The sequence below is a fragment of the Bombus pascuorum genome, chromosome 2 (genome assembly GCF_905332965.1).
Source record: "Bombus pascuorum chromosome 2, iyBomPasc1.1, whole genome shotgun sequence".
NCBI classification, from domain to species: domain Eukaryota; kingdom Metazoa; phylum Arthropoda; class Insecta; order Hymenoptera; family Apidae; genus Bombus; species Bombus pascuorum.
In genome coordinates, this window is record NC_083489.1 from 2,628,290 (window position 1) to 2,655,938 (window position 27,649).

Sequence of the window (27,649 nt, forward strand, 5' to 3'; positions counted from 1 at the left end):
GTAGGACTAGCTAGAAGAAGGCGCATCGTCGGAAAATGCGGATGTGCACAAGTACTTCTTGTAGGCACCGTATGTACTATTTACTAGAAAACAACCGTTCCTCGTGCAAGGCCATAACCGCAATCCAAGTGAAATTTCGCATTCGAACATTTAAACTGTCATCGTCACTATCAAAACTCTGCTTTACTTAAAAATCTTCCTAAAGCTTGATTCACACCAGCGATCTCGGATTACGTCAAGTCAAGCACCGGTGAAAATCGCTTACTCGTGATCCAACGAGAGCATTCGCAGTAGGTCGATTCCAATGAAAATCTGTTGACCGTGGCGTTGGCTTCTCACTGATCAGAATCAACAGTCGAAAAGTAACACGGAGGACCAGCGTTCGATCGAATTTCTATGGAATTACAGCGAGCTATACGATTTCAGTCACGAAGTATAGTTGGAGAACGACATTGTCTTTTCTTCGAGCGAACGAATAAAAATGAAAGAGACTACGACAGGATTTTATCGTTTCTCACGGTTTAGTGCAAATGCCTCGATAAAATCCTAAATTTTAAATCGTTTTCGATCGATCGTCATCTGACCGTACCTTTGATCGCTAACGTGAATCAGGCTTTACTCGATTATTCTCTACCATTCGAGCAAGTTGATGCTCGTCTATTATTCAAATCGATCGAATCCTGTTAACGATTAATTCGAAACGAGAAACCCGTGGCTCAAACGGAGCCGCAAGTCGACGCGCGGTTCACGCAGCGTTCTCGCGCTCACTGACAGACGCCCACGCATCTACGCACTTCTCACACCCTTGCTCTTGTCTCCCTCCTTCAAACCATTCCCCGTTCGTCTCAGCCCCTTTCTCCGACACGTTCTCCTTCCTCTTCGCTTCTCATACAGTCGTGCGTGCACTCGTGCAGCCGGCGTGCTCCTCTCTTTCGTCCAGTGCTCGTTTCTCGCATTTTTCTCCGTCTCTCTCTCTCTTTCTCTCTTTCTACCTCTGCTTATGTTCTTCGCTTTCCTTCTTCTCTTCGTCCTTTTTTTTCATTTAATTTTCCTGCTCGATCCCCTTTCTCGACAACAGACGATAATGTCACGTCTCGCTCTTTCGAATGGAGCGTTGGCGTGGAGATTTTACGACGACGTGTCGCACGAGGATGCATAGTCCCAGCTTGAATTTGGAGCAATTGCGCTCGTGATGACAGTTAGGATTTTTTCCTAACGATTAGAGTTTTTTTTTTCTAAAATTATATTAACATTAGGTTAATAAAAAGTGAGTTACGAGTGGAGGGTTTTGGTACGGGAGACTCGGACGCATAATGGTCCCTAGTAATTAATTTTGAAATTAAGTAGTTTCGGTAGTAACTTCGGTAATTTAGTGTTTCTGTAGTAATTATAGTTTGGCGAATTTGCTCCGACGGATTTTGATGGCTGCGATCGAATGACAAGTTGCTTGAGATATAATCAAGCAAACAGTTAAGAATTTCGACAATTTACTTTGATATCTCTTTAGTTATTATTTAATTATTAAGGCTTTAAAAGTTTGATAAAGATGAAATCTGAATGGTACGATTGCACGAGTTTTCATACGAGAGGTTTGAATGGAATTGTTAATGTAAGTTCAGGAAGGGATAAGTATAATCGACGATGCAGTTAGGCCAATAATAGTGTGGGAGATTGCCCTAATGTTGTCTATTACGTTACGTGCGACCCATTGTTTTCTCAAGTTGTCGGTTGCCTGTGCAGACTTGCTCCCAATGAATTAGGTGACGAATGTAAGCAGTGTGATCGTCAAAATAAAACTAATGAGTCTTCTTCTTTACCTACTAATTATCATATAAACATCTATTCAGAAACTTTGGTCCAATTTTTCTCGTTTTTTTAAAACGAACTAGTTAAATGAATTTCATTTGTTAATTCGATTGCTCTTAATTCTATTTCCTAAAATCAGTCTCGAAACTCATCAGACTCGTACGTATACCTTCTTCAAAAATTCTACATTTTTGGAAAATTACTGCAGCAGTTAAACGAGCTCAAACAAATATATATTTAAAAATTTATAAATAAAAAATTTTCTTTCGACTTTCTAACCAGAGATTGTTCATTGAAGTTAATTTTCGTATCATCCTACGATCTCGTCGTTCACTTTGCTCCAGCAAAATCTCATCTCATCTTTTTCTATTTGGCGTTCCACGGAAATGTCCCTCTCAAACGCATTTGTGGTTGACTTTTTCTCGAGTTCGCTGGTACAAATCATCTAGACTCCTACGAACGCGGGCTCGGCCAAGTTTAGCAGTAGACATCCCCCGTTTTCGTGCACGCGCGCCATGAATTCGAGCCTTCTAAAATCGTACGAAGCGGCTGGTCGCGACAATCGACGACGATCGCGCGAAATGCGAACGAGTTCGCTTTCACGTGCGATCGACGAGCCGAAGGACTCGTTCGATAACGAGGCCTCGATAATTTGACTCTTGAAGCTCTCGTCGATACAGTACAGTCAACGTTGAAAGTACATGCATATTTTTGTACTTTCAAATCAAAAGATCTATCGGACACTTTAAGATCGCATGCTACAAATTAAATGTGAAACTATTTTCTACGTGCTTTGTAGATAACCAAAACTCTCCTTTTCTGAATCAAATTTTAGTTACATTGAAATTTTACATCTTCAGATAGAAACCTTCTGAAATTAAATTTAACGAAGCTTCATCTCAATTTTAATTGAATTACAATTTGAAATTTCCTGTATTCGTTATACAGCTGTAATTAAAATTGTTCCTTTTTTTGTTAATTTTTTTATAATTTTTAATAGTTATCTCTTTTGCAAAATTTGGAGAAGCTATATATATAATTTCCTTTACAAAAATGGACGTGACCTTCGAATCTTTAAAATGACTCCGCTTCTGGAGCAGACAGATTACGTCACGTGATGTAATATTCAAAATCATTTTATTTTCGGTACCAAAAATAGTTGTTATCTAGTTGTTACTATTTTTAAGCTTGGTCCACTTGTCAGTGAATTTTTGCATATTGGGTATTAATTTTGTTACGGTTAGATCGAAGTATTCCCTTCATTAAAATGGTAAAAGACTCGATTCTTTTAACAGTGAAATTAATTGTGTTTAGAATGAAACAAGAGTAGCTTGTTTTCGTTCGAGTGATTCTATTTCACGCTGATTCTCCATGGATGAAATCCAGAAACGTGGAAACAGACTCCTTTGCCTGTTGTCTCTTCGTTAAGCATCGATTATGTTTAATCGAATCCCTTTATTTCATCATTTTATTTAATCAGCATAAATCGATACCTCTCTGTATGAAAAGCTCAACGATATAAATCGGCAGCTTAGTTTTCTGAACTCTCAGAATGCAAATTGCCAAAAAGAATAATCGGATCATGTATTTGCTAATCACAGTTTTACAATGATCTGAACATGTAATCAGCTTTAATTACAAAATACGATTGAAACATTGGTTATAATTATTATAATTTGAAACTAATTACGACGATTGGAATTTAACATCGATATCCGAGCAGATACTTTTTATAATTTTTTCGTTCGTTATCATATTTCAAGGCAACTAAAATTCCAATCGTGGCATCCCGAACATATTTTGATCATACTGTTATCGTTATCTTAAGCATAATAGCGAACAAAAATCAACTTCCACGCAATTTGCTCAGAACCTTAGCCAAACAACAGACCATAGTGGAATTCTTGCAAAAGCATCGGTGCACACACGTATAACCATATGTATACTATAAACGACTATAATTAAAATAGTATTGTGCGACGAAAATAAATATACAGCGCCTACAAAAAGTACTTGCTCGCATTCTTATTTTCCGATGAAGATTTTCTTAACAGATGCTACATTTTATTTTCACAATATCAATTCGCATAAAATATTCTTGAATTTAATTAATTGTTATATAAATGCTATAATAAATGCAAATACACTGACGAAACATGACGAAAAATAAATATACAGCGCCTGCAAAATGTATTTGCTTGTATTCTTATTTTCCGATGAAGATTTTCTTAACAGATGATACATTTCCTTTTCACAGTATCAATTTATCATATGAAATATTCTTGAATTTAATTAATTGTTATATAAATGCTATAATAAATGCAAATACACTGACGAAACACGACGAAAAATAAATATACAGCGTCTACAAAAAGTATTTGCACGTATTCTTATTTTCCAATGAAGATTTTTTTAACAGATGCTACATTTTATTTTCACAATATCAATTCGCATGAAATATTCTTGAATTTAATTAATTGGTATATAAATGCTATAATAAATGCAAATACACTGACGAAACATGACGAAAAATAAATATACAGCGCCTACAAAAAGTATTTGCACGTATTTTTATTTTCCGATGAAGATTTTCTTAACAGATGCTACATTTCTTTTTCATAGCATCCATTTATCGTATGAAATATTCTTCAATTTAATTAATTGTTATATAAATGCTATACTAAATGTAAATACATTGACGAAACAGGACGATGTTTCTACTTCACCAAAAATCGACATTAGTTTCGCCATACGTACCTTCGCATTCTTAAGAAGTAAACATTTTTGGTCAGAAACTTCTTTTTTTATTAAGATCAAGGAATTTCGAATTCCGTCATTCGTTTCGACTTAGATTTGGTAGATCCAAGATTAAACATTAAACAACGAATTTTATAACATCCTCGACGTAACGACCGGCTCGTCGCCCATGGTAAATTACACAATCTTCCTGGTAGAACAGATCGCCACGGACGAATAAGGCCTGTCGAAGGCCAGTCTGTCGAATGTTTCCAACCCGATACTTGTTCTCTTTGCTGCCCTGTGTTCGGCCATAAATTAAAACGCGACAATGAAACGATTTATCGTCGAACGGGCAACGTACGTGCCAGATGAGCCATTAGCTCGAATCGAAGGTTTACGTTGGTCGAAGCAACATCGACGCACATAAATTTGTTCCTTCGTTCAAAACGATATTGCTACTTCTCTAGAATTTCATCTCGATAATATCGTCTGCGGCCAATTTATCTCCTAATTGTTCATTAGTCGCCGCGTTTGCGCGACGAACGCCCGGAAAAATCTTGTCCAACCGTTATAGCGTTTCGCATCCCGAAGAATCGGAGCGAGACAAACGCGTGCAATACGCGTTCAAGACGCGTTTTAGCAACGTAATAGTTGGCACAACGTTCGTCTAGGATTTTTTAGATTTACACGCCTTTTAGATTAGTAATATCGATGCTGTTTAAATTATAACGATAGGATTTATTTAAATCGTTGTTTAAATTATAATTATTTGAATAATTTACTAGTAATTGGATTTGTTAATATCAGTCATGGAATAAATGAGAAACGTAGCTTGATCATTTTCTTTCGTAATATTTCGAGTAGGAAAGGTGATGTTTCTTCTTCGCTAAGAAAAGCAACCAATTAATTAATCAATGGAATAATTAATTCGGGTATGTGTCTGATCACCAGCTAGAACCACAGGTAACATTTAAATTACGATTATTCGAATAGAATTGAAGAATTCGGATCTTGTGCCATTAGCGAAGGAAGGATAAATTAAAAACGTAGATCGATAATTTTCTTTCGTGACGTTCGAACAAGAAAAAGTGACATTTCCTTTACCATACCCCCCTGTAAAGAGTGTAGAATTAATTAGCGAACGATCAGAGTATTTGTTTAAACTTCCGCCGATATTGGTCACAGATAACGTCAATCCACGAACGATATCAAAAAATGACGTCCAAAGTAATATTTCTTTTTTTAATTGTTCGATCTTTTTATAAAATAAAATCGATAAGAAGGAAGAGTAAAGATGGTGAAAATTAAGAATCTCCAAGAACAAGAAAAAAGATTCATTACTTTAAGTTGAAAAGTTTATGTTTAAAAATGTCAGAGTCATCGATCGAATCGACGAAGAAGAGGCTCGTATCGAAGTAAACATTTCAAAAACGCAGATTGACGATCAATTAGCGGACAGTGGCAGAGGAAACGATCGGATTAACAGTAACCTCTACTTAAACTGACAGTGGAGGCGCGAGTTGTGGGTCAGATGCAGCCGCGCGAGCGTGTAATTCAGACATTATGCTGAGCAAGAATCGTGTACAGTGTACAATGCGTTCGGTTTCATGTTACGAGGTGAGAGAAGAACACGCACGCACAACGAAAACGTACGGCGGTGATCTTTTGCAATCGTAACGCGGCAGAATCCGCACTGGCTCGTTTAATTGCCTGAATATTACAAAGCCATTCTTCCTCCGTGTATTTCGTTAAAGAAAGTGTACAGCAGCAGTCAAAGGTTTCTAATTATTTTTTCTATTTACACAGCTGTACTATCCAACAATGAGAGAAAGATGGTAATTGAATAGAATAAAAAAGCTGAAGACGAGTTTCTTAGAATAGTCAGCAATATACTTTGTTGCTTTCGCACAGAATGTAGTAAACACGAACGAAGCAATAGCTCTAGCGTAAAGTATTATTGTTTCAAATATTAATACTAAAATTATCATAGCAAAAATGTGCATTTCTTAATTTTTCATAGAAAACCTGTAATTTAAAAATGTTATTTTGACAGTTTTCAATGGCTTTTTCAGAGTATTTTCTCCTTGAATTATATATATTTTTTCATGCAAGTATCTTTCGTCTTGATTTCTCTGCTGCAAATACTTTACTCGATATGTTACAAATTGGTGTTTCAAAACATACCCAGTGCCTTTTTTGACCTAGTTGAACGATACACTGAATCTTCTACTGAATTTTCTATTATTTTTAATTAACATCTAATTAATAATAATTCCAATACAAAGTTATTGCTACAGACATCAACGATAATCTTCTTTGTCTTCATGGATTTTTGACTAACTCTAAGTAAAGGCTCTCCTAAGGTAACAGAGTCTTAATTTCATTTAATTTCGTTTAAGTCTTAAGACTTTAGCCGGTAATTAATACCTGTACACGTGGCATAATTCGTCCGAATAACTTTGATATTTCCATTCTTTGTATCTTTACGTGAAGATCGAGTAGACGACTTGGATTCTGTTTCGTTTATTTCTGGCCTTCAGGATATGTAACTCGTTAAGTGTTACAATCTAACGCCAGGATGCCAGAAACTGGCAATGAAAATCAGAGGTATATTCAAAATATTCGAGAAACGTTATTACCTTCCTTCTAGTTTCCACTTGTTCTTGAAATTGACGCGTTGATGGATACGAGTATTTTGCTACGAAGAATAGATTATAGTTTCTTATAGATACAGATTAACAATATTAGTTCAAATAATAGATATATTTGTCTTTGTACACATTTCACGAATGCAAACATAGAAAATATCTGCATCATTTCACAAAATTATATGACCTTTGTCGTTAAAAATACTGGAGCCAAGTCATCGAAACTAAATAGTACAAGTTGTATTTGCACAAAATTACATAGATAGCTTTTATGGCGACCCCTCGACCACATACTTCTCCTAACAAGTGGATTTTTTTATTTCTATGCAGAAACCTATGTTACAGGTTGCTTCAGTTTCTACCGTAGAATCAAATTGATCGTATGTAGCTAAGAACAATCTGCATTGCAAATGTAGTAAAAACTGGAAATTATAGCTCGTAAATTGATCGATAGGAAATAAAGAAAGAAGTTTCTTGATGTTACATATGAACAGTGCGATTAATCGTAATATTTATCTAGCTGATCGTTAACGAATATATTTGTATCAATCAATCAGTCGAAGGAAATATGTACTGTGGAACGAAAATATTTTGTTTCTCAGAATTGCTTTAACGTTAGTTCATACAGTGAATCATATGTATAACAGTTACGTATTCTGATATAAAGCAACTGAAACGCGTGGGTCATGTAACCGATTAAATCAGTGGATAAAAAATGTGACTAGAAATACCACGAAAAATACTAAAAATATTTTACAAAGGGAAGGTCGATTTTAATTGCACACAATCGCAATAATCTTCCGGAAGAATCACAATTTTTCTAGAAAGATGGCTGTAAAATTAGAGTGTACGCTACGATACTTAAATTTAATTAATATACTGAATTTAAATACTACACGGGGAATGGTATTATTTTAGAAAATGTCACTAAAAGGTAATTTGAGAATACGCAGATTACTGGAAGCGATGATTCATTTATTCAGTTGATATAAAAAAAGAAAGAAATTCCAAGGTTAAGAAAATCCGCTAAACGGATGAATCATCGAGGGAAATTTAGTATTAGAAAAAATGGAGTTGTACCATTTGCAACGCGCTCCAAGCAAACTGTATACGGTAAGAAGAATCAAAACCTTTGAAAAATTCCAAATAATCAAACGAATGAGAACTTGATGTAAGAAATAGCAAATTTCTATCGATTGAATCGCCACGAGGTAAACCCTTTATTTCAAAGGAGAGCGAGGCAAAGTAAAACAAAGAACGAACGAATAAAAATAAAAAAAAATAAAAAGCCTAAAGTTCGAAATTCTCAACGATCGACAACACGGGCGATCGCTGGATCTCTCGAAAGATGGGTCACCAGTGAATCACCGCGTTTCGCCAAGGTAGCGCATAGCGACGCGTCTATTTCGGTTCTCGAGGGCCTCTTGGGGGCGAAGCGACTCGAGGGGTGGCCAGTCTATGATTCAACGTCCGCCTCACCACCAAAAACTCGTGTACTCTCCACACATTCTGTCTCCTGTACGTGTGCAATCAACGGAGGATACCCACCTGGTCTCGCGTGTATGCACGTCGAATGCTATTTTCGCGGACGACCGCGAGTAATCGTCCGAAGGACCCTGAATGTGGGTTAGCCAATTAGACAAGCCTTTGAAACGCTCCCTTGTCTGCTACGAGCCGATGAATCGAAATTCAGCGGTCTACGTTTGTTATACAACGCTCAACCCTCTGCGATCTAGCGGACGATTTTCATACCTTTTTTGTACAAAATATTTTCCGCTACAAATTCACGAACGAAATTTACTATTAAAGATAGAAATAAATGGACAGGTAATGGAAGTGGATATCGAGTTCACTGGAACTGGTACTAGCGCTATACGTGCAATTAAGTTTCGTTTATTGTACAGGGTAGCTCAGCAATCGTGGTACAATTGTTAATACGAGGATACTGTGTGGAGGAACGGATGAAAACTGTAGAATGAAATTGATTCGTAGAAGTTGTTTTCGAGAAAATTGAATTTCGACATTTGTCGAATATAACACTTGAACTTGGCTCGTACGAAACAATTTCATTCCATAGTTCCAATTTCTTTTCTTCCACGTAGGATCGTTCTATTATCGACTGCATCACGATTCTTGGGACAACCTGTATATCCTTACGTACACGAATTATTTGACAAATAATCGAAATTCAAGTTTACAATTTTGTTTACAAGTTTACGAGCCGTATTTAATGGAATTTCATCGATAACTATTTCCACTATTTTTGTCCATCTATTTTTGGCCGCGACTGAATGTCTCGTATAGGTTTGTCACAAAGGGACCCTTCACGCAATGCGAAATACGCGACGCGAGAATGGCGTGGCTCGTGGAAATTAAGGGAATAAGTAGACGCGATTTCGGTGTCGCGGCTGACGGGTTAACGATGCTGAGCGTTGTTTGATTGCGAACGTGGGTGTGAAAGTTTGTTTGAAATTTTCGGTTCTTAGAATTATTAGCGGTTCGTTATTATGATTTTAAGAGGCAGGGAAAAGGAAGGATTACGCGAATACGTATAACTCGGTGAGTGGCTTCGAAAGGGTATTTTTGGACCGCTGAATTCGACTCGCTCTTTTTGCGGCGACGACGAGGTAGATTTTAGCGGCTGGTAATTGGTAGAGCAGAAACTGTGACGATGAGATTGAGCGTAACTGGAGAATTGATATACGAAAAATTCTGGATTCTTATTTTATAGCCGTGAGGCTACTAATAGAAAATATCTTAGAGTTTCACGCTGAAGTTAGATAGAGATGCTATTTTTAAGAACCATCTTCTTTAGAAAAGGCTTTGAAGTTACCTTCTTAAGAACTGTCCTACTTTTTCAAATCGACGAAAGACACATTTTAAAAATCAAAAGTCTGACTTGCAAAGATTCGGAACCGTAAGAAGATGTCGTTCGTTTTGCAGATCAGACTATGGAAAGTAAAAATGTCTGTTCTTTTGTTGATCACTGGAAACCTCTTGGTAAAAACCTAATTTCCATAAACTGTTTCTAAACGGCTGTATATTCTAAATAAGCGTCCTATTCTTCTATTAATCACTAAAATAATATTAGAAATATTTTAGCAACAGCTCAACTTCTAAAGATACAATACTGCAGCCACAAAAAGTACATCCAACTCTTGCCAATCGGATATTGCCGATGTTTCGAAAAATAAAAATCAGAAAATATTAAATAAAGACCACACGGGGAGAAACAAGATAAATCAGATTCGTCGGATCTTATCGAGGCGCGATCTTAAATTTCAACACAGTGTCGATTAATCTTTTAGCGACAATATTACATTTTTATTTACTTTTTAGATTAAACGCATGTATGTATATATTTGTCATCCTGCTGAACATTTTTAAGAACATTGATAATCGCAAGGTTCACGATGCCGTTGGTTTTGTATAACACTTTGTGAATGTATCATCTATTTTTAAAAAGTTAACATCGTAGAACCTGACGAATTTCCTCTCTTTTGTATTGTATTAAAATATCGTTTTTTAAATATCACAAAAATAGCCTAAATTAGAAAAGGAGCAACTTTGGAGATTCACCGGAACCACATTATCGCGTTTCCTTCACATTGTCGTCAAATAAAAATGAACGACACTTACCTTTGTCTGGTGGCCTCGGTTTCGACGATGTGTAACGGGAATATTCGCGATCGAAGCAGAAATCATCGTGAAACGAATCGTCCGTCTCGAAATTGGAATATTCGAGTCGTCGCGCTATCACATTTCGTTCTGTTATCTGGTCGCATTCTTCCGCCGTAATTCGTCTCTCGCGATAGCTGCCACCTGGATAACTAAATGAAACAACGTCTCGATTAGTCTCTCCGTGGTATTCGCTATATCGATCGATTCGATCGATCGGAGTCTACCTGCGATCCGCGATCAAGTTGCACGCGACAGAGGAATCGTGTCGCGTCGAATGTTGACGATTCATAGGTGTCGTTTTCACGTAGTTTTCTTGCGGTAGAAACAGGTCCCTCAGAGCTACGTACCTGGGCGAACTCTCGATCACTCTTTCGCTGATGTTTTGGTCCCGATATGTCCCATAGAATGGTGAAGGAACTCCTGAAATTACGTTACAACATTTACTATATCGGTATACATTGCTTACAGAGTTTAATTAACACTAGAACTACCACACCACTGAAATTGACTGGTTTTACAATTTTATTTTTAAATTCCTACTTCGTGTTATATTTTTTCCCGCAATGATGTAACGAGTTTCGTAACAATAACTAAGAGAATATTATAATGAGTTTTACTTTGTTTTTATGTATTCAAACAGAAAGTAATTTTGTATCAAGGCTACTTCTACCAATGACAGTCAAAATGATTGGTACTTGTCAAAGTGTAAAAGTGAAATCTGTTTATCGAACCCCAATTAACCAGTTTCCTCGTTTTGTATTAGGCGTATTTTTCGTTACTAGGATTAACGTGTAGAATTTTTCATTATGAGGATGTGCAATGGAATATATGGTATAATGACGTGAGTTGGCTGATTTTTAAAAGTTAAGCTGCAATTACAGGATTAACACTAGGACTACCACACCAGTCAAATTGTCTGGTTTTACAATTTTATTTTTAAATTCCTACTTCGTGTTATATTTTTCCCTGCAATGATGTAACGAGTTTCGTAACGATAACTAAGAGAATATTATAATGAGTTTTATTTTGTTTTTTATGTATACAAAGAGAAAATAATTTTGTATCAAGGCTACTTATACCTATACCAGTCAAAATGATTGGTACTTGACAAAGTGTAAAAGTACTTGTCAATCTGTTTATCAAACCCCAATTCCAACCAGTTTCCTCGTTTTGTATTAGGTTATCCGAAAAGTGTCATTCTTTTACAGACACGTCTTTTACAACGATGCATCTTTATACAAACGTGAAGCCTAATCTGTAGAACATTATGATTTGGATTATGAATGGATCATACGTAATTCGATAAAATAATATAAAACGGAAAATATTATGCATTCGTCATTTCTTTATAAAACGAAAGAAACTTTTCGGACAACCTAATACAACTTCCCACACATTTTTAAAATTTTTATTGTATATCATTAAATATGACGATATCGGTTATCAGGAAAATTTCGGATCGATCGCTAGATCGCTAGATGCTAACACTAACTGACTGGTTCTACAATTTTATAAATGTGTCAACTCTCGTTTAGGGATCATAGTGCCAGATGGATTAACGATACCAAAAATGTACTACATAATATGGAATTGCTTCTGTAAAAAAGTAATGAATCAATAAATATACAAATATTCTATTATTACGTATTTTTTTACAGACCAATCATTTTCACTGGTTCTACAATTTTATAAATCTGTCAACCCTCGTTTAGGGATCATAGTCCTAGATAGATTAATAATACCAAAAATGTACCACATGACATGGAATTGCTTCTATAAGAAAGTAATGAATCGATAAATATACAAATATTTTATTACTACGTATTTTTTAGACCAGCCATTTTCACTGCTTCTACAATTTTATAAATCTGTCAACTCTCGTTTAGGGATCATAGTGCCAGATGGATTAATAACACCAAAATGTACCACATGACATGGAATTGCTTCTATGAGAAAGTAATGAATCAATAAATATACAAATATTCTATTATTACGTATTTTTTAAAGACCAGTCATTTTCATTGGTTTTCATAGAAATAGCTTCGTGTTAGCTATCGGTAGTTCTAGTGTTAACACGAAGATGTATTATTATTATGTATTATTATTATAATTGTTTATATTTTTAATGCTTATTAGTACACTGCGAATTTTTATTATAATTATTCATCGCAAGTCGAAGGGTATAAAAATAGACAGAATGCATATAATACGCAGAAATGTATAAAATATCTAAAGTAGTATAGTTTATGACATTTAGTAGATGAAACACAATCTATACGTAGGTTCTAGTTTCTTTAGGGTTATCCACAAACATTGACATTTGCGCAAACATCAACAGTCCACTTCTTAAGGAATTACACGATTTAACAAGTTTTTCATTGTAAATAAATATATATTATCGTTCGAAGAGCTTTTCACGAAATGGAAATATACCGAAATAATTTTATCATATTGTTATTAAAAGGTAAATGTTATATAAAATCCACTCTGAACGCAATAGTACAATTATTTAGGAATTTCCTAAAGAGAAAAATAGTATTAAAGTTAATAAAAGGACAAGTTAAATAACGTTAAACGTGAGATTGTACATTTATGAACTTGCATGATCCATAGCAAACAATTACCATAAGCCAGAAGAAAAGCAATAAATATCTGTCAAATACAAAGAAAATTCAGGTCACATGTCGGGGCAATACAAAAGGACAACTATAAAAAGAATCTACTACTGGAATGTGTCAAATGGGCCATTAAATTTACCAGCGACTGCGATCAATAACCATATAACAGAATGAGCGAGATAAATGCTTCTCCAATGCTGTTTAAATGTCAATGTCCTAGTTGATAGGAAGTGTGCCAACGAGCGTTACATCAACGGAATGTAACGTTTTTTTTTCTAGTAAAAGAAAAAAAAAATAAAGCAAACGAACAATCTCCAAACAGAATTGCAACTTATCGACTTTTATCGGTTTCATCGTGTTTATCTCTAGATTCTCTTAATTTGTTTCTAATTACGGATCGAACGAAGGAATGAAAAGAATGCGACGATGCTTCCGCTCGATCAACAAGCTTCTCCGTAAAATTTGGTCGAACCAGGACTATTTTTGGCTACTGTTGCATGCCAAACCTCAGGAGACCTGCAATCTCTTCTTATTACGTCTTGTTGGATTCCGTGCGAAATGATTAAACGAAAGATTGCTTCTGTTTGGTAATTCGAACAATGACTTCCGGTTTCGTTACATCATTCATTTGTCGACTGAAACGATGCTTTGGAACAAAGTATTAGTTAAAGTTTCTTTCGTTTTATAAGGAAATAACGGATGCACAATATTTTCCGTTTTATATTATTTTATCCAATTACGTACGATCCATTTTGTTCTATCAAGATAAAGATTACAACGTTCGACAGATTAGGTTTCATGTTTGCACAAAGATGCGTCGTTGTAGAAGACGTGTCCGTAAAAGAAAGAGACTTTCCGGACAACCTAATAAATTGTACGAACCTGATTTTGGAAAATATTGTTGGAAAGATGACGTAATGAGAACTTTGCGATTATGCGTTGTCTAAAGCCTTGGTACATGATCGTTACATGGAAATCAGAAGATCCAAGTTAATTATGTGGAATGTTCGATGAAAGTGGACAGAACTGCTTACATCGTTTTGCAACGATAAGAGATAAGCAAAGCTGATTGCAAAATTACGATATATGTATAATGTAATATAATATAACACTGGAGTTAGATACTAAATAAAAAATGACATTATTTTGAAAAACCTCGTTAAAAAGATTTGAACAAATATGCATGTAGATAGTGAGAATAATAATTCTTATTGAAAATCAATTAATAGCCCATGTTGCGAATATTTGATTTTAAGTAAAACGATCGGCGCTTTTCATCAAAGTGAAATATCGTTTCTGGTGAAAAATCTTGGTAAATCGTACTAGAAGTGGCAAAGATTGCGCAATGATTCGTCGAACAGGCGATTTAATATCACGAACGAACGAACAGCTATGACGCGTTTTTTGTAAAAAAAGAAAAGAGAAATAGTACCGAGATCTTTAACAATCGTAACCGCTTGTTTTTCTCTCGTTTATTCTTGGATCGTCGACTCATATTTTCCATCGCATTCCGGGATTACCTTACCGTCTATTTTCATACCGCATCATCCAACAGCCTGTTCATCCTGCATACGAACGTTCGCGTATTCGTTTCTTCCAAAAATATTAATTTCCCCCTCGAAAATATATTTATCGTTTCGTCTCATTTTAATTCACGCGATTTATTGATTTATAGTTTGCTGTTATTTTTCTTTTCTCTTAATTTCTGCTTTTTTTAAAATAACGTTTCGATAGAACGATGTTTTTAAATATGTCGACTAACACCTCCAACATATCTGATTTCGATCGGTTCTTTACTTCTTTAGTTTACGAACTCGATAGTGAATATTATTACGCAATGTTTCGCGATAGACTCGTAAATTTCATCATTTTCCAACGTAACAATATCCTGCTTTATATACGTATTACGTACGTATGCGTTACGAAATTCGAAGCAGAGCAGTAGAATAGTGTTTCCAAATTTGCGGACAATGTTACATATAAATATACGTGGACATGTCTAACGCTGCTGACTTTAAAATTAGACACATTCTCCGAAGAACGGTTCCAGATTAGAAATTCCGTTCAAAAATGAAATTCACCTGTTGCCGCTAGTTCGAAGAAAATTCTGTTTCGAAGAACGAAAATCATTTGTTTTATCTTTCTTCGGGTATGTCCATTTTCGTAAATAATAATTAAGTAAATAATCGAAGAACATATATTCCATTTCAAGATGATTTAAATACTCTGATTATCAATGGCAAAGGACCTAACTATCTTTAAGATACAAAAGAAAATATCCAAAGTAGTTTAACTATCTTGACTATAAATTACAAACCAATTATCATCATCCTTCCCTTTTTGTTTTTTTTTTTTTTGATATTCAAACTACAGTTCACACACTCAAAATTGTTAATTACAAACCAATGCTTTTGTTTAATACTCAATAAAAATGGACAACAAATTTTCTCAAGCAACTTGAGTATTCTGACTATGAATTACAAAACTAGTGATCGTTCTTTCATTTTATTTTTGTTTTCTCTGATATTCGACAAACATACACACAATGATCTCTAAAACAACCTAATTATTCTGGCTGTTAATTATAAAGTAATCATCGTCTTCTGCTTTGAAATATCCATCTACCTAAAAACCGTCTCGTTTTCGTTGTTTCGTCAAGGCTGCGTAAAATATTCGCGCCAGGATTTCATTTCACCAGGCCAAATATATACGATGCCGTGATGCGAGTGATTAAAGAAAAGCTCAATTAACAAGCGTACACGGCGTGCAAACATCCGCGCTGGTGTTAGTAACCCCCGAATGCTAACATTCGCTAACAGCGTCGCTGCGCTCTACATATTTCTTTTGCTCTCCGAAAATAAGTGGGTGCCTGAAATACGTATGACTAATCGTGCAACAAGAACAAGGCGGAACAATGCTTTTCGATACGTTATTGCGGCATTGAACGTCCCGTTTATTCGCGACGCTTTATTTTTTCGAACGTTCCCCGCCCCTTTCCCTTTTCACAAGAATTTTTCACGTATACCAAGTAAAATAACACGGAAACGGGAATTTACGTGCCGCTAACGTAATCGCAAGCTGATTATTTTTCTTATTACTACTTTTTCGAAATGACGCTCGAATTTATTTGATCCGAAAGTATCAGGTTGTCCGAAATGTTTCTTTCGTTTTATAAGGAAATTATAGACGCGCAATGTTTATTGGATTATGCGCGAACGTAATAATAGAAATAGAAGGAAATGAATCATAGCTAATTCAATAAAATGATATAAAACAGAAATTGTTGTTCATCTATTATCACCTTACGAAACGAAAGAAACTTTTCGGAAAACCTAATATTTCCCACTATTCGTAGATACGAAGTATCTGTGCGCGAGTTTTGCGAATTTTTATTGCCAGTTCAGATTTTATTTAATTATATAGATACATAGATTTTATTCTCGATTATCGTTTTATGATTGGATATTTCGGTACTTATGGATTGGTAAGACAGAAGATTCAAAAGTTTAAGAGCACTGCTGAGTGATATATGTACATCGTGGTTGGGCAATACGTTGGAATGAATTTTCTTTGATTGATTTCAATATCGTGACTGATTGATTTGTTGCTATTTACAATACGTTTCGTGTAAGCAGACAAAATTTATGATCGTGCAGTTTTTCTCAGTGTCGATCACTGGCTGACGGTTTCACGAATATTTCTCTAATAAAAATAGCGGAATGATATTAACTATCTTATGGTACATAATTAATATTTTTCTCAAACGACGATTCAGCAAGTTACTAATTTATTTCCTAATTTAATTATTCTCTATCAAAAGTAGGTTAATTCGATTTGCGTAAATCGATTAGAAGAATACAAGGTGACATTTTTATACGATTGACAGTATGTAATGACTGCGAAGTGTAGAGAAAATCATGAAAGACTAAAAATAAATACAGCTGTGCAAATCTGTATAATCTGTTGCAATATTTTATAACGTCTCAATTCTACGGTATAAATACAATATGGTATAATGTAGTAAGACGATTCTTCTTTCCTTACAAATATACCTGCTATAATTTATAACCAGGCATGTTTCTAAAATTTCAAAACATTTTCTTCGTTCAACGTCTTGAACAATAATTTTAAATCTTCCAATATCAACAGTTTCTCTAATTTTTTAAAATCTATTTCCGATTACATAAATTGAATACAATTAAATCTTGAATAATAATTTCCAATTTTTAAATATATAGCGATTGTGTCAATTTTCTGTTGAATCAAATTTTACAACGTGTTCAATACAATTCCAGCTACATAAATTAAATGAAATTACATTCTGAACAATAATTTTTATTTCCCAAATATCAATCATCTTTCTAATATCTTTTTATTCGTCACGATATTAGAACAAATTGTCCAAAATATTAAATACAAGCTGCAGTTGTATAAATTGCATGAAATTAAATGTTGAATAATAATTTACAATTTCTAACTAACAATGACCGTGCCAATTTTCTGTTGAATTAAATTTTACAACGCGTTAAATACAATTCTGATTTTACATTATGAGCAACAATTTTCATTTCCCAAATATCCATCATTTTTCTAATATCTTTTTATTCGTCACGATATTGGAGAAAATTAAATATAACAATATTAAATATAAGCTATGGTTGTATAAATTAGATAAAATTAAATCTTGAATAATAATTTCTAATTTCTAACAATGATCGTGCCAATTTTCTGTTGAATCAAATTTTACAACGTGTTAAATACAATTCCGATTTTACATTATGAGCAATAATTTTCATTTCCCAAATATCCATCATTTTTCTAATATCTTTTTATTCGTCACGATATTGGAACAAATTAAATATAACGATATTAAATATAAGCTATGGGTGTATAAATTAGATAAAATTAAATCTTGAATAATAATTTCTAATTTCTAACAATGATCGTGCCAATTTTCTGTTGAATCAAATTTTACAACGTGTTAAATACAATTCTGATTTTACATTATGAGCAATAATTTTCATTTCCCAAATATCCATCATTTTTCTAATATCTTTTTATTCGTCACGATATTGGAACAAATTGTCCACAATATTAAATATAATTTACGATTGTGTAAATTAAATGGAATTAAATTCTAGATCAAATGAATTCGAAACGAACCAACGTGTGTTAATTGCTTCACCGCTTAAAACTATGTCATGCTGATACCCAATTACATTAGCAGAAACACCTACCATTTCGCGTCATAACCATCATCGATGCTCTGTCCCAGCACCGTATCAAAATCGCACCCTTGCCAATAAAGAACAATCAGCCATAGAAACAGAGAAACACAGAAGAGGAAGAGAGGAACAAGGGAATGAGAAAATAATTCGTGACACCATAGTACCCAAGTTTTTTCTTTTTTGTATTGCAGAGGAAGCACACGTTTATTTACACAGTATACCAATAAATTGTTTGCTGCGATGAATGACAGTGTATGATAACAATATATCTATGCGAATCTATTTTACGGTTTCCTGTATTTCGAAACACTCTGAGCAACAAAGCGTTTTAAATAATGCTATATCTCGGACTATAGTTCAAAGAAAATTACGTCTCGATGATCGGAACCTTCTCTATATTATCGGTTCTCGTTTGTTTAATAAATAATTCTGTCGCTTGAGTGTAGTAGCTTGATAAACTGACTAGTATCTGTTTCGTAGAGAATCACGGTGTTTCACACTTGAAATTGAATTTATTTAAAATCTTAAAATGATATTTCAACAATTGTTAAGTAAATATTCCATTTGCAATTATTTAGGAAACTAACTTTTCATCGCTCTTTCAACATCTATAATTTTGTCTGCTTTTTAAATAATATCGCGTTAATACAAAGTTTAATTTGCTCGATTTCAATTCGTTTTTTTTTTTTTTTATTTAGTAGCAATTTCTATTAAATTACCGCGATTCTAGTCTATGACAGGGCAGGCGAAAAAGTTAAAAAAAAAAAAAAAAAAAAAAAAAAAAAACAGAAAAAGAAGAAAAACGGAAGAATCTTTATAAATACGTATGCTACATGCTTAATAAGAAGAATAAGATAGGACAAAAGTGATCGAGAATGAAAGAGGGAGGATAAAGGAAATACAAGGGTAATAGAGAAGAAAGAAGGGGATAGAATAGAATAGACAGAGAGAAACGACTTACTATTAAAGCGTGTTCAAATTGTTCCACGGCAACAACGACAGAAAATGCATTCGAGGAAGCTCACTACGCGCTGATAAAAGAACAAAAGATAAAAAGGAAGAGTGAAAAGCGTATCCACCAGCGTTCGCGAATTTTTCTTCAACTTCTCACTATTCGTATTTTGACTAGTTCTCCTCGCCCCTGTCGTAAAATCGTTCGTTTTATTTTTACGTACGTACAAAATGCAAAAGAAGAAAAATGATTCGCACCCTTCGAAGGGTACAATATTCTTGCTCTAAATACTAATTTTATTCGTGCCCGTTTATTAATAGTTTTCCATTTATAAATAATTTTATTTATCTTATCACGGGCATTATATTTTTCGTATCATTGCGATTTTGAATAATTTCATCTTGATCGAAAATTGTTTGATTTTATCGATAGAAAAATATTCGTTGTTTCGTTTGTTCGATGTTCTTTAGAGATGGTAAAGGATCGATTAAGCGAAACGACCGCGAATCATGAAGTTTGGCTGAAGCTAGAGGCTCAATGTTCCACCACCTTTGTATTAGATTACGTTGCGCTTTTTTTTCTATTTATTTTTGCTTAATCCCTTCTCGACCATAATTAAATAGGCGCGTATACTGATCGTCTGTTACCTGGCACCTGCAAGGTAGCGGAAGTTACTGTCGAACCTAAGCTATTCGTTGCAGTGCACGCGTAAGTGCCAGCGTCCTCTGAAAAGAAAAGAAGAGATTTCTTTTATTAGAAGAATCGATATACAATTGTCTAAAATATATGTAAATCATCCTATCATTAATATCTCGTAACGCAATCAACGTTTCACAATATTTTCCCATTCGAATTTTATTTATTGTATTAATCAATTATCAACGAAATTAAAAGTCCAATATAAAGGAAAAATTCGTTTAATTACAAAGGTAGAACTAAACGTCCAATAAGAAAAATTTCACCAATAATTACGTAGAAAAAGCTAGAAAACTTTGCTTTTTACTACTGTCACAGCTTCACGGGGCTATTACACGCGATTTTATTCTAACGAAAAATAAAAACGTAATTTTAATTACGATATTAATTGCATACCAGGAAAAGCTCGCACTATGGTCAAACGGCAAACGCCATTACGATAATGAATCTCGTAGCACGATGAATTCTCGACGATTCTGCCATCCTTAGACCAGAGGATGTTCGGTTGTGGTTCAGCCTGAACGATGCACTCGAATCTCGCTGTTTGTCCGCTCACCACCGCGATATCTCTCAGTGGCTAAAATTTTCATCGCATAAATCGATCGACTCTTGAACGATAAGAAAACGGTTTGTTTAAACGTTTGTTCGTAGAGAGTGTCTTATTCAAGTTACCGTGATGAATAGAGGTGCCTTTTTCGGTAGTATTTCTAGATAAGGCTGAATCACTTCTTTGCTCGAGGCCACTCCGTTAGTAGTTGGCCATGGTGATCCTAGAATAATCAGCTAGATTTAATTGGAGTAATTTAAACACGTTTAATCTATAGCTTGGTATGGTGGAAAAAGTATATTGATGGTATTTTCAAATTTAAGCGATGGTAGAAGCCAAAAATTGTGTATCAAACGGAAGCGGATAATTCTTTCGAAAGAAAGAGGCAGAAATTTTTCGTACGTATAATATTTGCAATGGGAATGCAAGAAGCTGCGGAAGAAATCAAATTGGAGAAGGTACGCGTATAGAGCAGAAAATGATAGGAAAGCATATCAAACAAACATACAATTTTTTAAAGCGAGAGAACACAGTGAACAAGAAGATTGAATAAATTTCGAATTCTTCAGAAACGAGGAAACAGCATGGAGAAAGCACGACAAAAATGTTGGATCGAAGCAATTCGAAAAATCATTACGCTCCATTAACATACCAAATGAGGGTGAATGCATAAATATTCGACTCTCTCCTTTTTCCAGCAAATGCAAATCGAAGAATAACGACACAGATGAACAATGAAATACAAATGTTGAGTTACATTTGAGCCAGAGATCTCACGGAAATTTATTGTATTAATAACATTTAACGATGTTTCTTTGCGCGAAACCTACTTCGTTTCCAACATTCGTTATTTAGTTACGAATAATTTAATTGCAATTTACGAGGAATTTCTTTATCCATATAAAACTGATTTTCTTACAACTGTGTCGCTATTCTGCCAAAAGTCAACAGCGTAAATCGTATTTGCGCCAAATAAATTCCATCGAGCACGAAGCTCTCGAATCGGCGTTCTTCTGAAACTTTCGCGAAGCGTCATAAACTACACTCTGTGCCAAACCACGTCAAGTGCAAAATACAGCAAACCCGAAAATACAAATACGTGCGGAGGCAAAGTACAAAATTGCAGGTACACAAATGACCAAGAAACAAAAGTATCCAAAGCTGAGGGGCTGCTAAAGAAATGCGATGATAATAGCTCGTTATCGATACAATGGTCGCAGAAGCAGGCGAATACCTGCTGAGTCGACATTGCTGGGTGGTCCTGTAGCGCTACTGTATCTGGGGGAGAGACTTGGTAAGCTTGGGCTGAGGGAAATCGGACTGGGCGTCGTGTGATCCCATCTGGATGGCGATGGCGAACAAGGTATAACGAGACTAGGTGGTGCCATCGTGCTTCCTCCCTCTTGATGCCTCTTTCTCGCGTTTCTGATGTCCTCCGCCTCCGAGAACTCGCTCTCCGACGTTGGCTCCCATTTCACCGTCTTCGACGTGCCAAATTTGCCAGCTGGTTTGCTCTGTCGCGTCGAAGACGCCGTAGAACTGCTTCTCTTCGCGAAACCGTTCTCTTTCCTTGTAGTGAACTCGTGAACGATGGGTACCTCGATGTCGCTGGCTCGTCGTTGGCCTTGGATCGTTCTGTTAGTACTGCTGACTGTTCTTTTGCCTTCCCCGGGAAGCACGATTCCGAACTCGTAGCCAAAGTCGTACTTGAAGTATATCAGCCCGGTGTCTGGGTCGATTTGCTTCGTTCCTGTGTTTTTTTGCGATTTTTGTTGGTTGAAGATATTTCTTTGCGATGGTTTTGTTTTGATATTTTTATAAGTGACGGTATTATCGATGTTCGATCAAGTTAAATACAAGGTGCTTTGTAATAATTTTTCTGCCTTTCGAAGATCTTTTCTTTGAGACAGACTAGTATTCGCTGGAATTTCTTTACTTTTCTAACTGTTTCGGAGTTTGTAAAATTATATTTCTGAATGGAAACGATGTTTTTGAACTTTCTGTGCCTCGTGACAGCAGAATATTTATCGACTTTGGATTCGTAATGGAATGCATTATGAACTATACTATAAAACTATACTATATAAATATACAGTTATATATATACTATATAACTGTATTACGTTTAAACTTGTAATAATTTTTAAGCAAATGGCTACATGATTTTTAAATATAAGATACAGTATTTAATTGTTTATATGTTTCAATAGCAGAAGATCCTATCTTCAATACAATGCAATATAAATTGTATATTATGTCATAGAATTAAACTGCAATAAAATCTGAAGTTCTAATAACTTCAAGCAAACGCTTATTTAGTTTCAGAATATAAAGTATAGCAATTAACCATACACGTGTTTCAATGACAAAAGATCCTATTTTCAATGCAATGCAATATAAACTGTATATTATGTCATAGAATTAAACTGCAATAAAATCTGAAGTTCTAATAACTTCAAGCAAACGCTTGTTTAGTTTCAGAATATAAAGTATAGCAATTAACCATACACGTGTTTCAATGACAAAAGATCCTATTTTCAATGCAATGCAATATAAACTGTATATTATGTCATAGAATGAAACTGCAACAAAGTCTGAAGTTCTAATAATTTCAAGCAAACGCTTGTTTAGTTTCAGAATATAAAGTATAGCAATTAACCATACACGTGTTTCAATGACAAAAGATCCTATTTTCAATGCACTGCAATATAAACTATACATTATGTCATAGAATTAAACTGCAATAAAATCTGAAGTTCCAATAATTTCAAGCAAACGCTTGTTTAGTTTCAGAATATAAAGTATAGCAATTAACCATACACGTGTTTCAATGACAAAAGATCCTATTTTCAATGGAATTAGCCATAAAATGTGCATGTACTATTTATACCATATCGTATAATTGAATTACTATAGAGTCTAAATTACCATGTTCCGAGTGTCGTGATTCCTCTCTGTAAGTTCTGGGCTCGTCGCCATCGCTGGCTCGGCTATCGATCGGATGCTTGAGGATCGGCTTGCCCTGCTTCAGATCCGACTGGATGTCGCTGACGAATTTCTCGGTTTTCGATTTGAAGCTGCTGGTCATGTCGCTCATGTGACGCGACGCGACGTCTGCGGATGTTTCAGATTTTTTTGTGTTACGGGACAACACAGCTCGCCAGCGAAATATTTCTTTATTTTGCTTTACTTTCAGCAAGCGCGCAGAGGAAGATAGAAAGTTAGAGTGTAGAGAAGATGATAATCGCGAATTATTTATCAGAATGAAAAGATGACGAAGATTTGAACAGTCGCGATTCTCAAATAAATAGAGAAAGGTGATTAATCTTCAATTGGTATCGTCGGATCATAGGTAAGCACGATAATTTTGCTTGCATTACTTTATCTTAATTAATCCTGATTTGTATTCTAGCTTTTATACGACCTCTAGCTTTCCTATTTAATTTCGCTGTAAACCTTACAAAATAAATCCTTTTCGCAAAATAAATATATATCGTATATCTAAACTATTTCAATATTTCGAACTATCAATGAACGAAACGTAGAAAATATTTCTTCGATAAACTTAACAAGTTGATAGATTTTATCCAATAAAATATAAAGCACAAAAAAATACACCGAAAGTATATAAGCAACCTTTTGTTCAATCTAAACTATCGTGGATACCCATAATCCAAGAATCCAAATTGAGGGTTAATAGAATTTGCTTCGCTGCATCCCTACTTAATAAATGATGTTTGCTAAATTGTCATTCCCGTTTTGAATGGTACAACACCTTAATGTCGCGTCAACTGCAAGGTTATTAGCGACAAGAATCCCCAAACTTGGTAAATATTACAATACAGATATATATATACATATAAATATACATATACTACAATACACATACTAGACACGTACTCTGATTAAATCATAGTAACTCGTCAGATATTTCCATAACGATTAACATTATTCTATAAATTTTTATCAAGCGTAAATCCTCTTAGAAAATGTTTTATCTACTTCCTTAGTCCTCCCAACGATATAGGCCACATATAACATTTCCATGAATCTTCACCTATTCCCAAAACGAACCCCTGCCAAACGTTAAACACCCAAAGCAACCCCCTGCCGGCAAGCATACGCAAGAACAGAGACATCAACGTGATTCTTACGATTGGCTGCCTTCTTCATGTCGCTCCTCGAGATAAAACCAAACTCAGGTGGCGATCCAGGCTTCAGCACATCCTCCTGCCTGGAGCTAACTTCCTTCTGCATTTTCATCTGTGAGTCGATCCTCCTCGTTCTACTATCGTCCCTTAGCTGTGTCATCGACGTTTGTCTCTTGATCACAGGTGGCCCAGTGTCAAACTCCAACGGTGAAACCACGTGCTCGTGTCTAACCGGAGCACTCGATGACCTTGGCGCCTTCATCATAGGCGGTTGAACCTTCCTGTACCGTGGTTCCTCCGTGTCACTGTCCGCTGGAGCCCATTTAGGTTTGATCCTCGTATCGATATCGCTCTCGTAATCCGATTCTCTAAATTGACCTTGAACAAACTTCTTTGGAGTTGGTACTTTAAACGTCGACTTGTGTCGTTGATCAGGCGTCGCGTCGAAGCTTCTGAAGTCAGCCGATGGTTTCTGGTCGCCAAATTTAATCACTCGACTGGTCTGCTCCACCGTAACAATTCTTCTGCTGTTTTCCGTGGATTCGTCCATTCTGACCGTTTTCTTGGTTTCCGTGCCGATCGCGTTGTGGAACGGCATACCAGATCGAGCTTCGTAGTAAGTTGGTTGAGGCGGTGCATAGGCGATTTCTGGCGGAGAACCAGGAAGGAGAACCGTCTTCTGCTTGGTCGGAGTGGTCGTTGCGATTCTCTCCTCCTTTCTCTCGAGCTCCTTCTTCGAGATCTCCTCGATCAGCGGCGTTCGAGGCTCCCTGGGTTTGCCTATCGGTAGAAAATAGTTCCCGGGTGACCTCGATCGAGAGACGTCGACGTGGTGAAGAAAGCGGACAGAAGGGTCGCGCGTCGTGACGACGTCGGTTTCACGCGTCGTTGAATCGTTCTCGTTCGTTCAAACGAGTTCTCGATGGATCATCGAGCTTCTTCTATTCGATGGCTTTATCCGATGTTGATTGATTTTCTTTTTTTTTTTTTTTTTGGTTTGTTTTTGAATGAATGATAGTGTAAAATCGCGAATAGCGATGACACGAGCAGTGAAACGAAGTTTCAGTGTTTTGAAACGAGGGTGAAACCAGCGTGAAGAAACAACGAAGAATAGAACAAAGGCGATGGAGACGAAGTGGAAGAAGATGAAGATGGTTAGCCACGAAGATGGGTGGAGAAAGATTCGGAGAAAAAGCGGGTAAACACAAGTACGTACTTCGAGTGGCCGAGAAGAAAAGAGAGAAGCAAGCGAAGCAGGAAGAGAGGAGAACTTATCTTGCGAGGTAAACAACGAGAAGGGAAGAAAGCTTGCCAGGAGGACTACTTGTTGTAAGCTGGAAAAAAGTCGTAAAAGAGTGAGAGACCCATCGACACCGGCCAGTCGATTTTGTTCTACTGGCGCTGTTGGAAAGCAATTCTTATTTTCACAATGACATTTCCCTTAACCAACGTTTGTACAATGTGACAATACAATGTATATCAAGCTGCATCTACGTGGTATAATAAAACAGTATCATAATAAAATAAATCCTTCTGCAAGTTTTTAGATCTTGTTATCAAACTGTATCTTTCACTATGATTTCATGAGACAATTATCGTAGTACACCTTTTATTATTTCCCTTTGTTTCAAGCTTCTCAAAGACCATCGTCATCGATGCTTTATAATATTTTATGTCTCTCATTTGGTAAATGTGCAGACGAATTAGACGAACATAACAAAACAGAAATTATTGATTAGGTTTATCTTTGACAAACAGAAAATATGACCTTAAGAACTCAGAAAAAATGAATTGAAAGAAAAGGACGAAGATCCTTTGAACGATATGCGATACAAGAAAGGATTTTGATCTTTGCACTAAAAGAATCTCATATTAAAGTCATATTAAATAGGTCATTATTAATTAAAATCTAAGATAATCGAGTTATGTCATCAAACTACCTTCAATGATGTAGACGCAGCTTTATATTGTATTCATCAGAAGAAACTACTAACGATAATACTATGTACAATTCCTAATAGGCTCGTGTAACGAGCTTTGAATAATACCATAATAGGAAGTTGTCGTTTACATTAGAATTTATAGATACCTGGACCAGCGAGACTTTGTTTTACGGGTCTGAAAGTCTGGTCGTCGCTTTCGTAACCCCGCGGTTTCCAAAGGGGTGGTATTCTGCCATCGTAGTCGCTCTCGTAGTCGCTTTCACGAAATTCGCTCTTCACGAATTTCGAAGGACTCGGAGAGGGTGGCAGGATCTTCTTTGCTGTTTCCAGCTTCTTCTGCGACTGATCCGTGGTGTAAATTGTTTCCTGGAAAAAATTACAGTCATTTTCGTACGATTATATTAAACAAGCAAAAAAAAAAAAAAAAAAAAAAATGAAGAAAAGAAAGACAGTACTTAGCTAATGCTGACAAAAAAGACAAAAACATACAATTAGTCTTCAATAAGTAACATGTTGCATCTTATCCACTATTCTTTAATTTTCACCTTTGTGTTCTATTTTATTTGATGCATGCTCCAATATATAGCGCGTGGTATGGACTTGTATCACAATTGTATGATTAATTAATTGGGCGTGCTAA

The 27,649-nt window shown here is 35.5% G+C and overlaps 1 protein-coding gene across 1 annotated transcript in view; it reads right to left on the minus strand.

The window, feature by feature from the left end:
- Positions 1-27,649, minus strand: part of LOC132904734 (titin) — a 239,841-nt gene that overhangs the window by 138,582 nt on the left and 73,610 nt on the right. Inside the window, exons 35-43 of the mRNA XM_060955452.1 lie at positions 27,156-27,375; positions 25,070-25,846; positions 23,844-24,029; positions 22,150-22,665; positions 21,041-21,138; positions 20,765-20,945; positions 20,320-20,397; positions 11,099-11,294; positions 10,833-11,023 (exon numbers count right to left, since the gene is read on the minus strand). Coding sequence (XP_060811435.1) covers positions 10,833-11,023; positions 11,099-11,294; positions 20,320-20,397; positions 20,765-20,945; positions 21,041-21,138; positions 22,150-22,665; positions 23,844-24,029; positions 25,070-25,846; positions 27,156-27,375 — 2,443 coding nt within the window. The remainder of the gene's footprint in view (positions 1-10,832; positions 11,024-11,098; positions 11,295-20,319; positions 20,398-20,764; positions 20,946-21,040; positions 21,139-22,149; positions 22,666-23,843; positions 24,030-25,069; positions 25,847-27,155; positions 27,376-27,649) is intronic.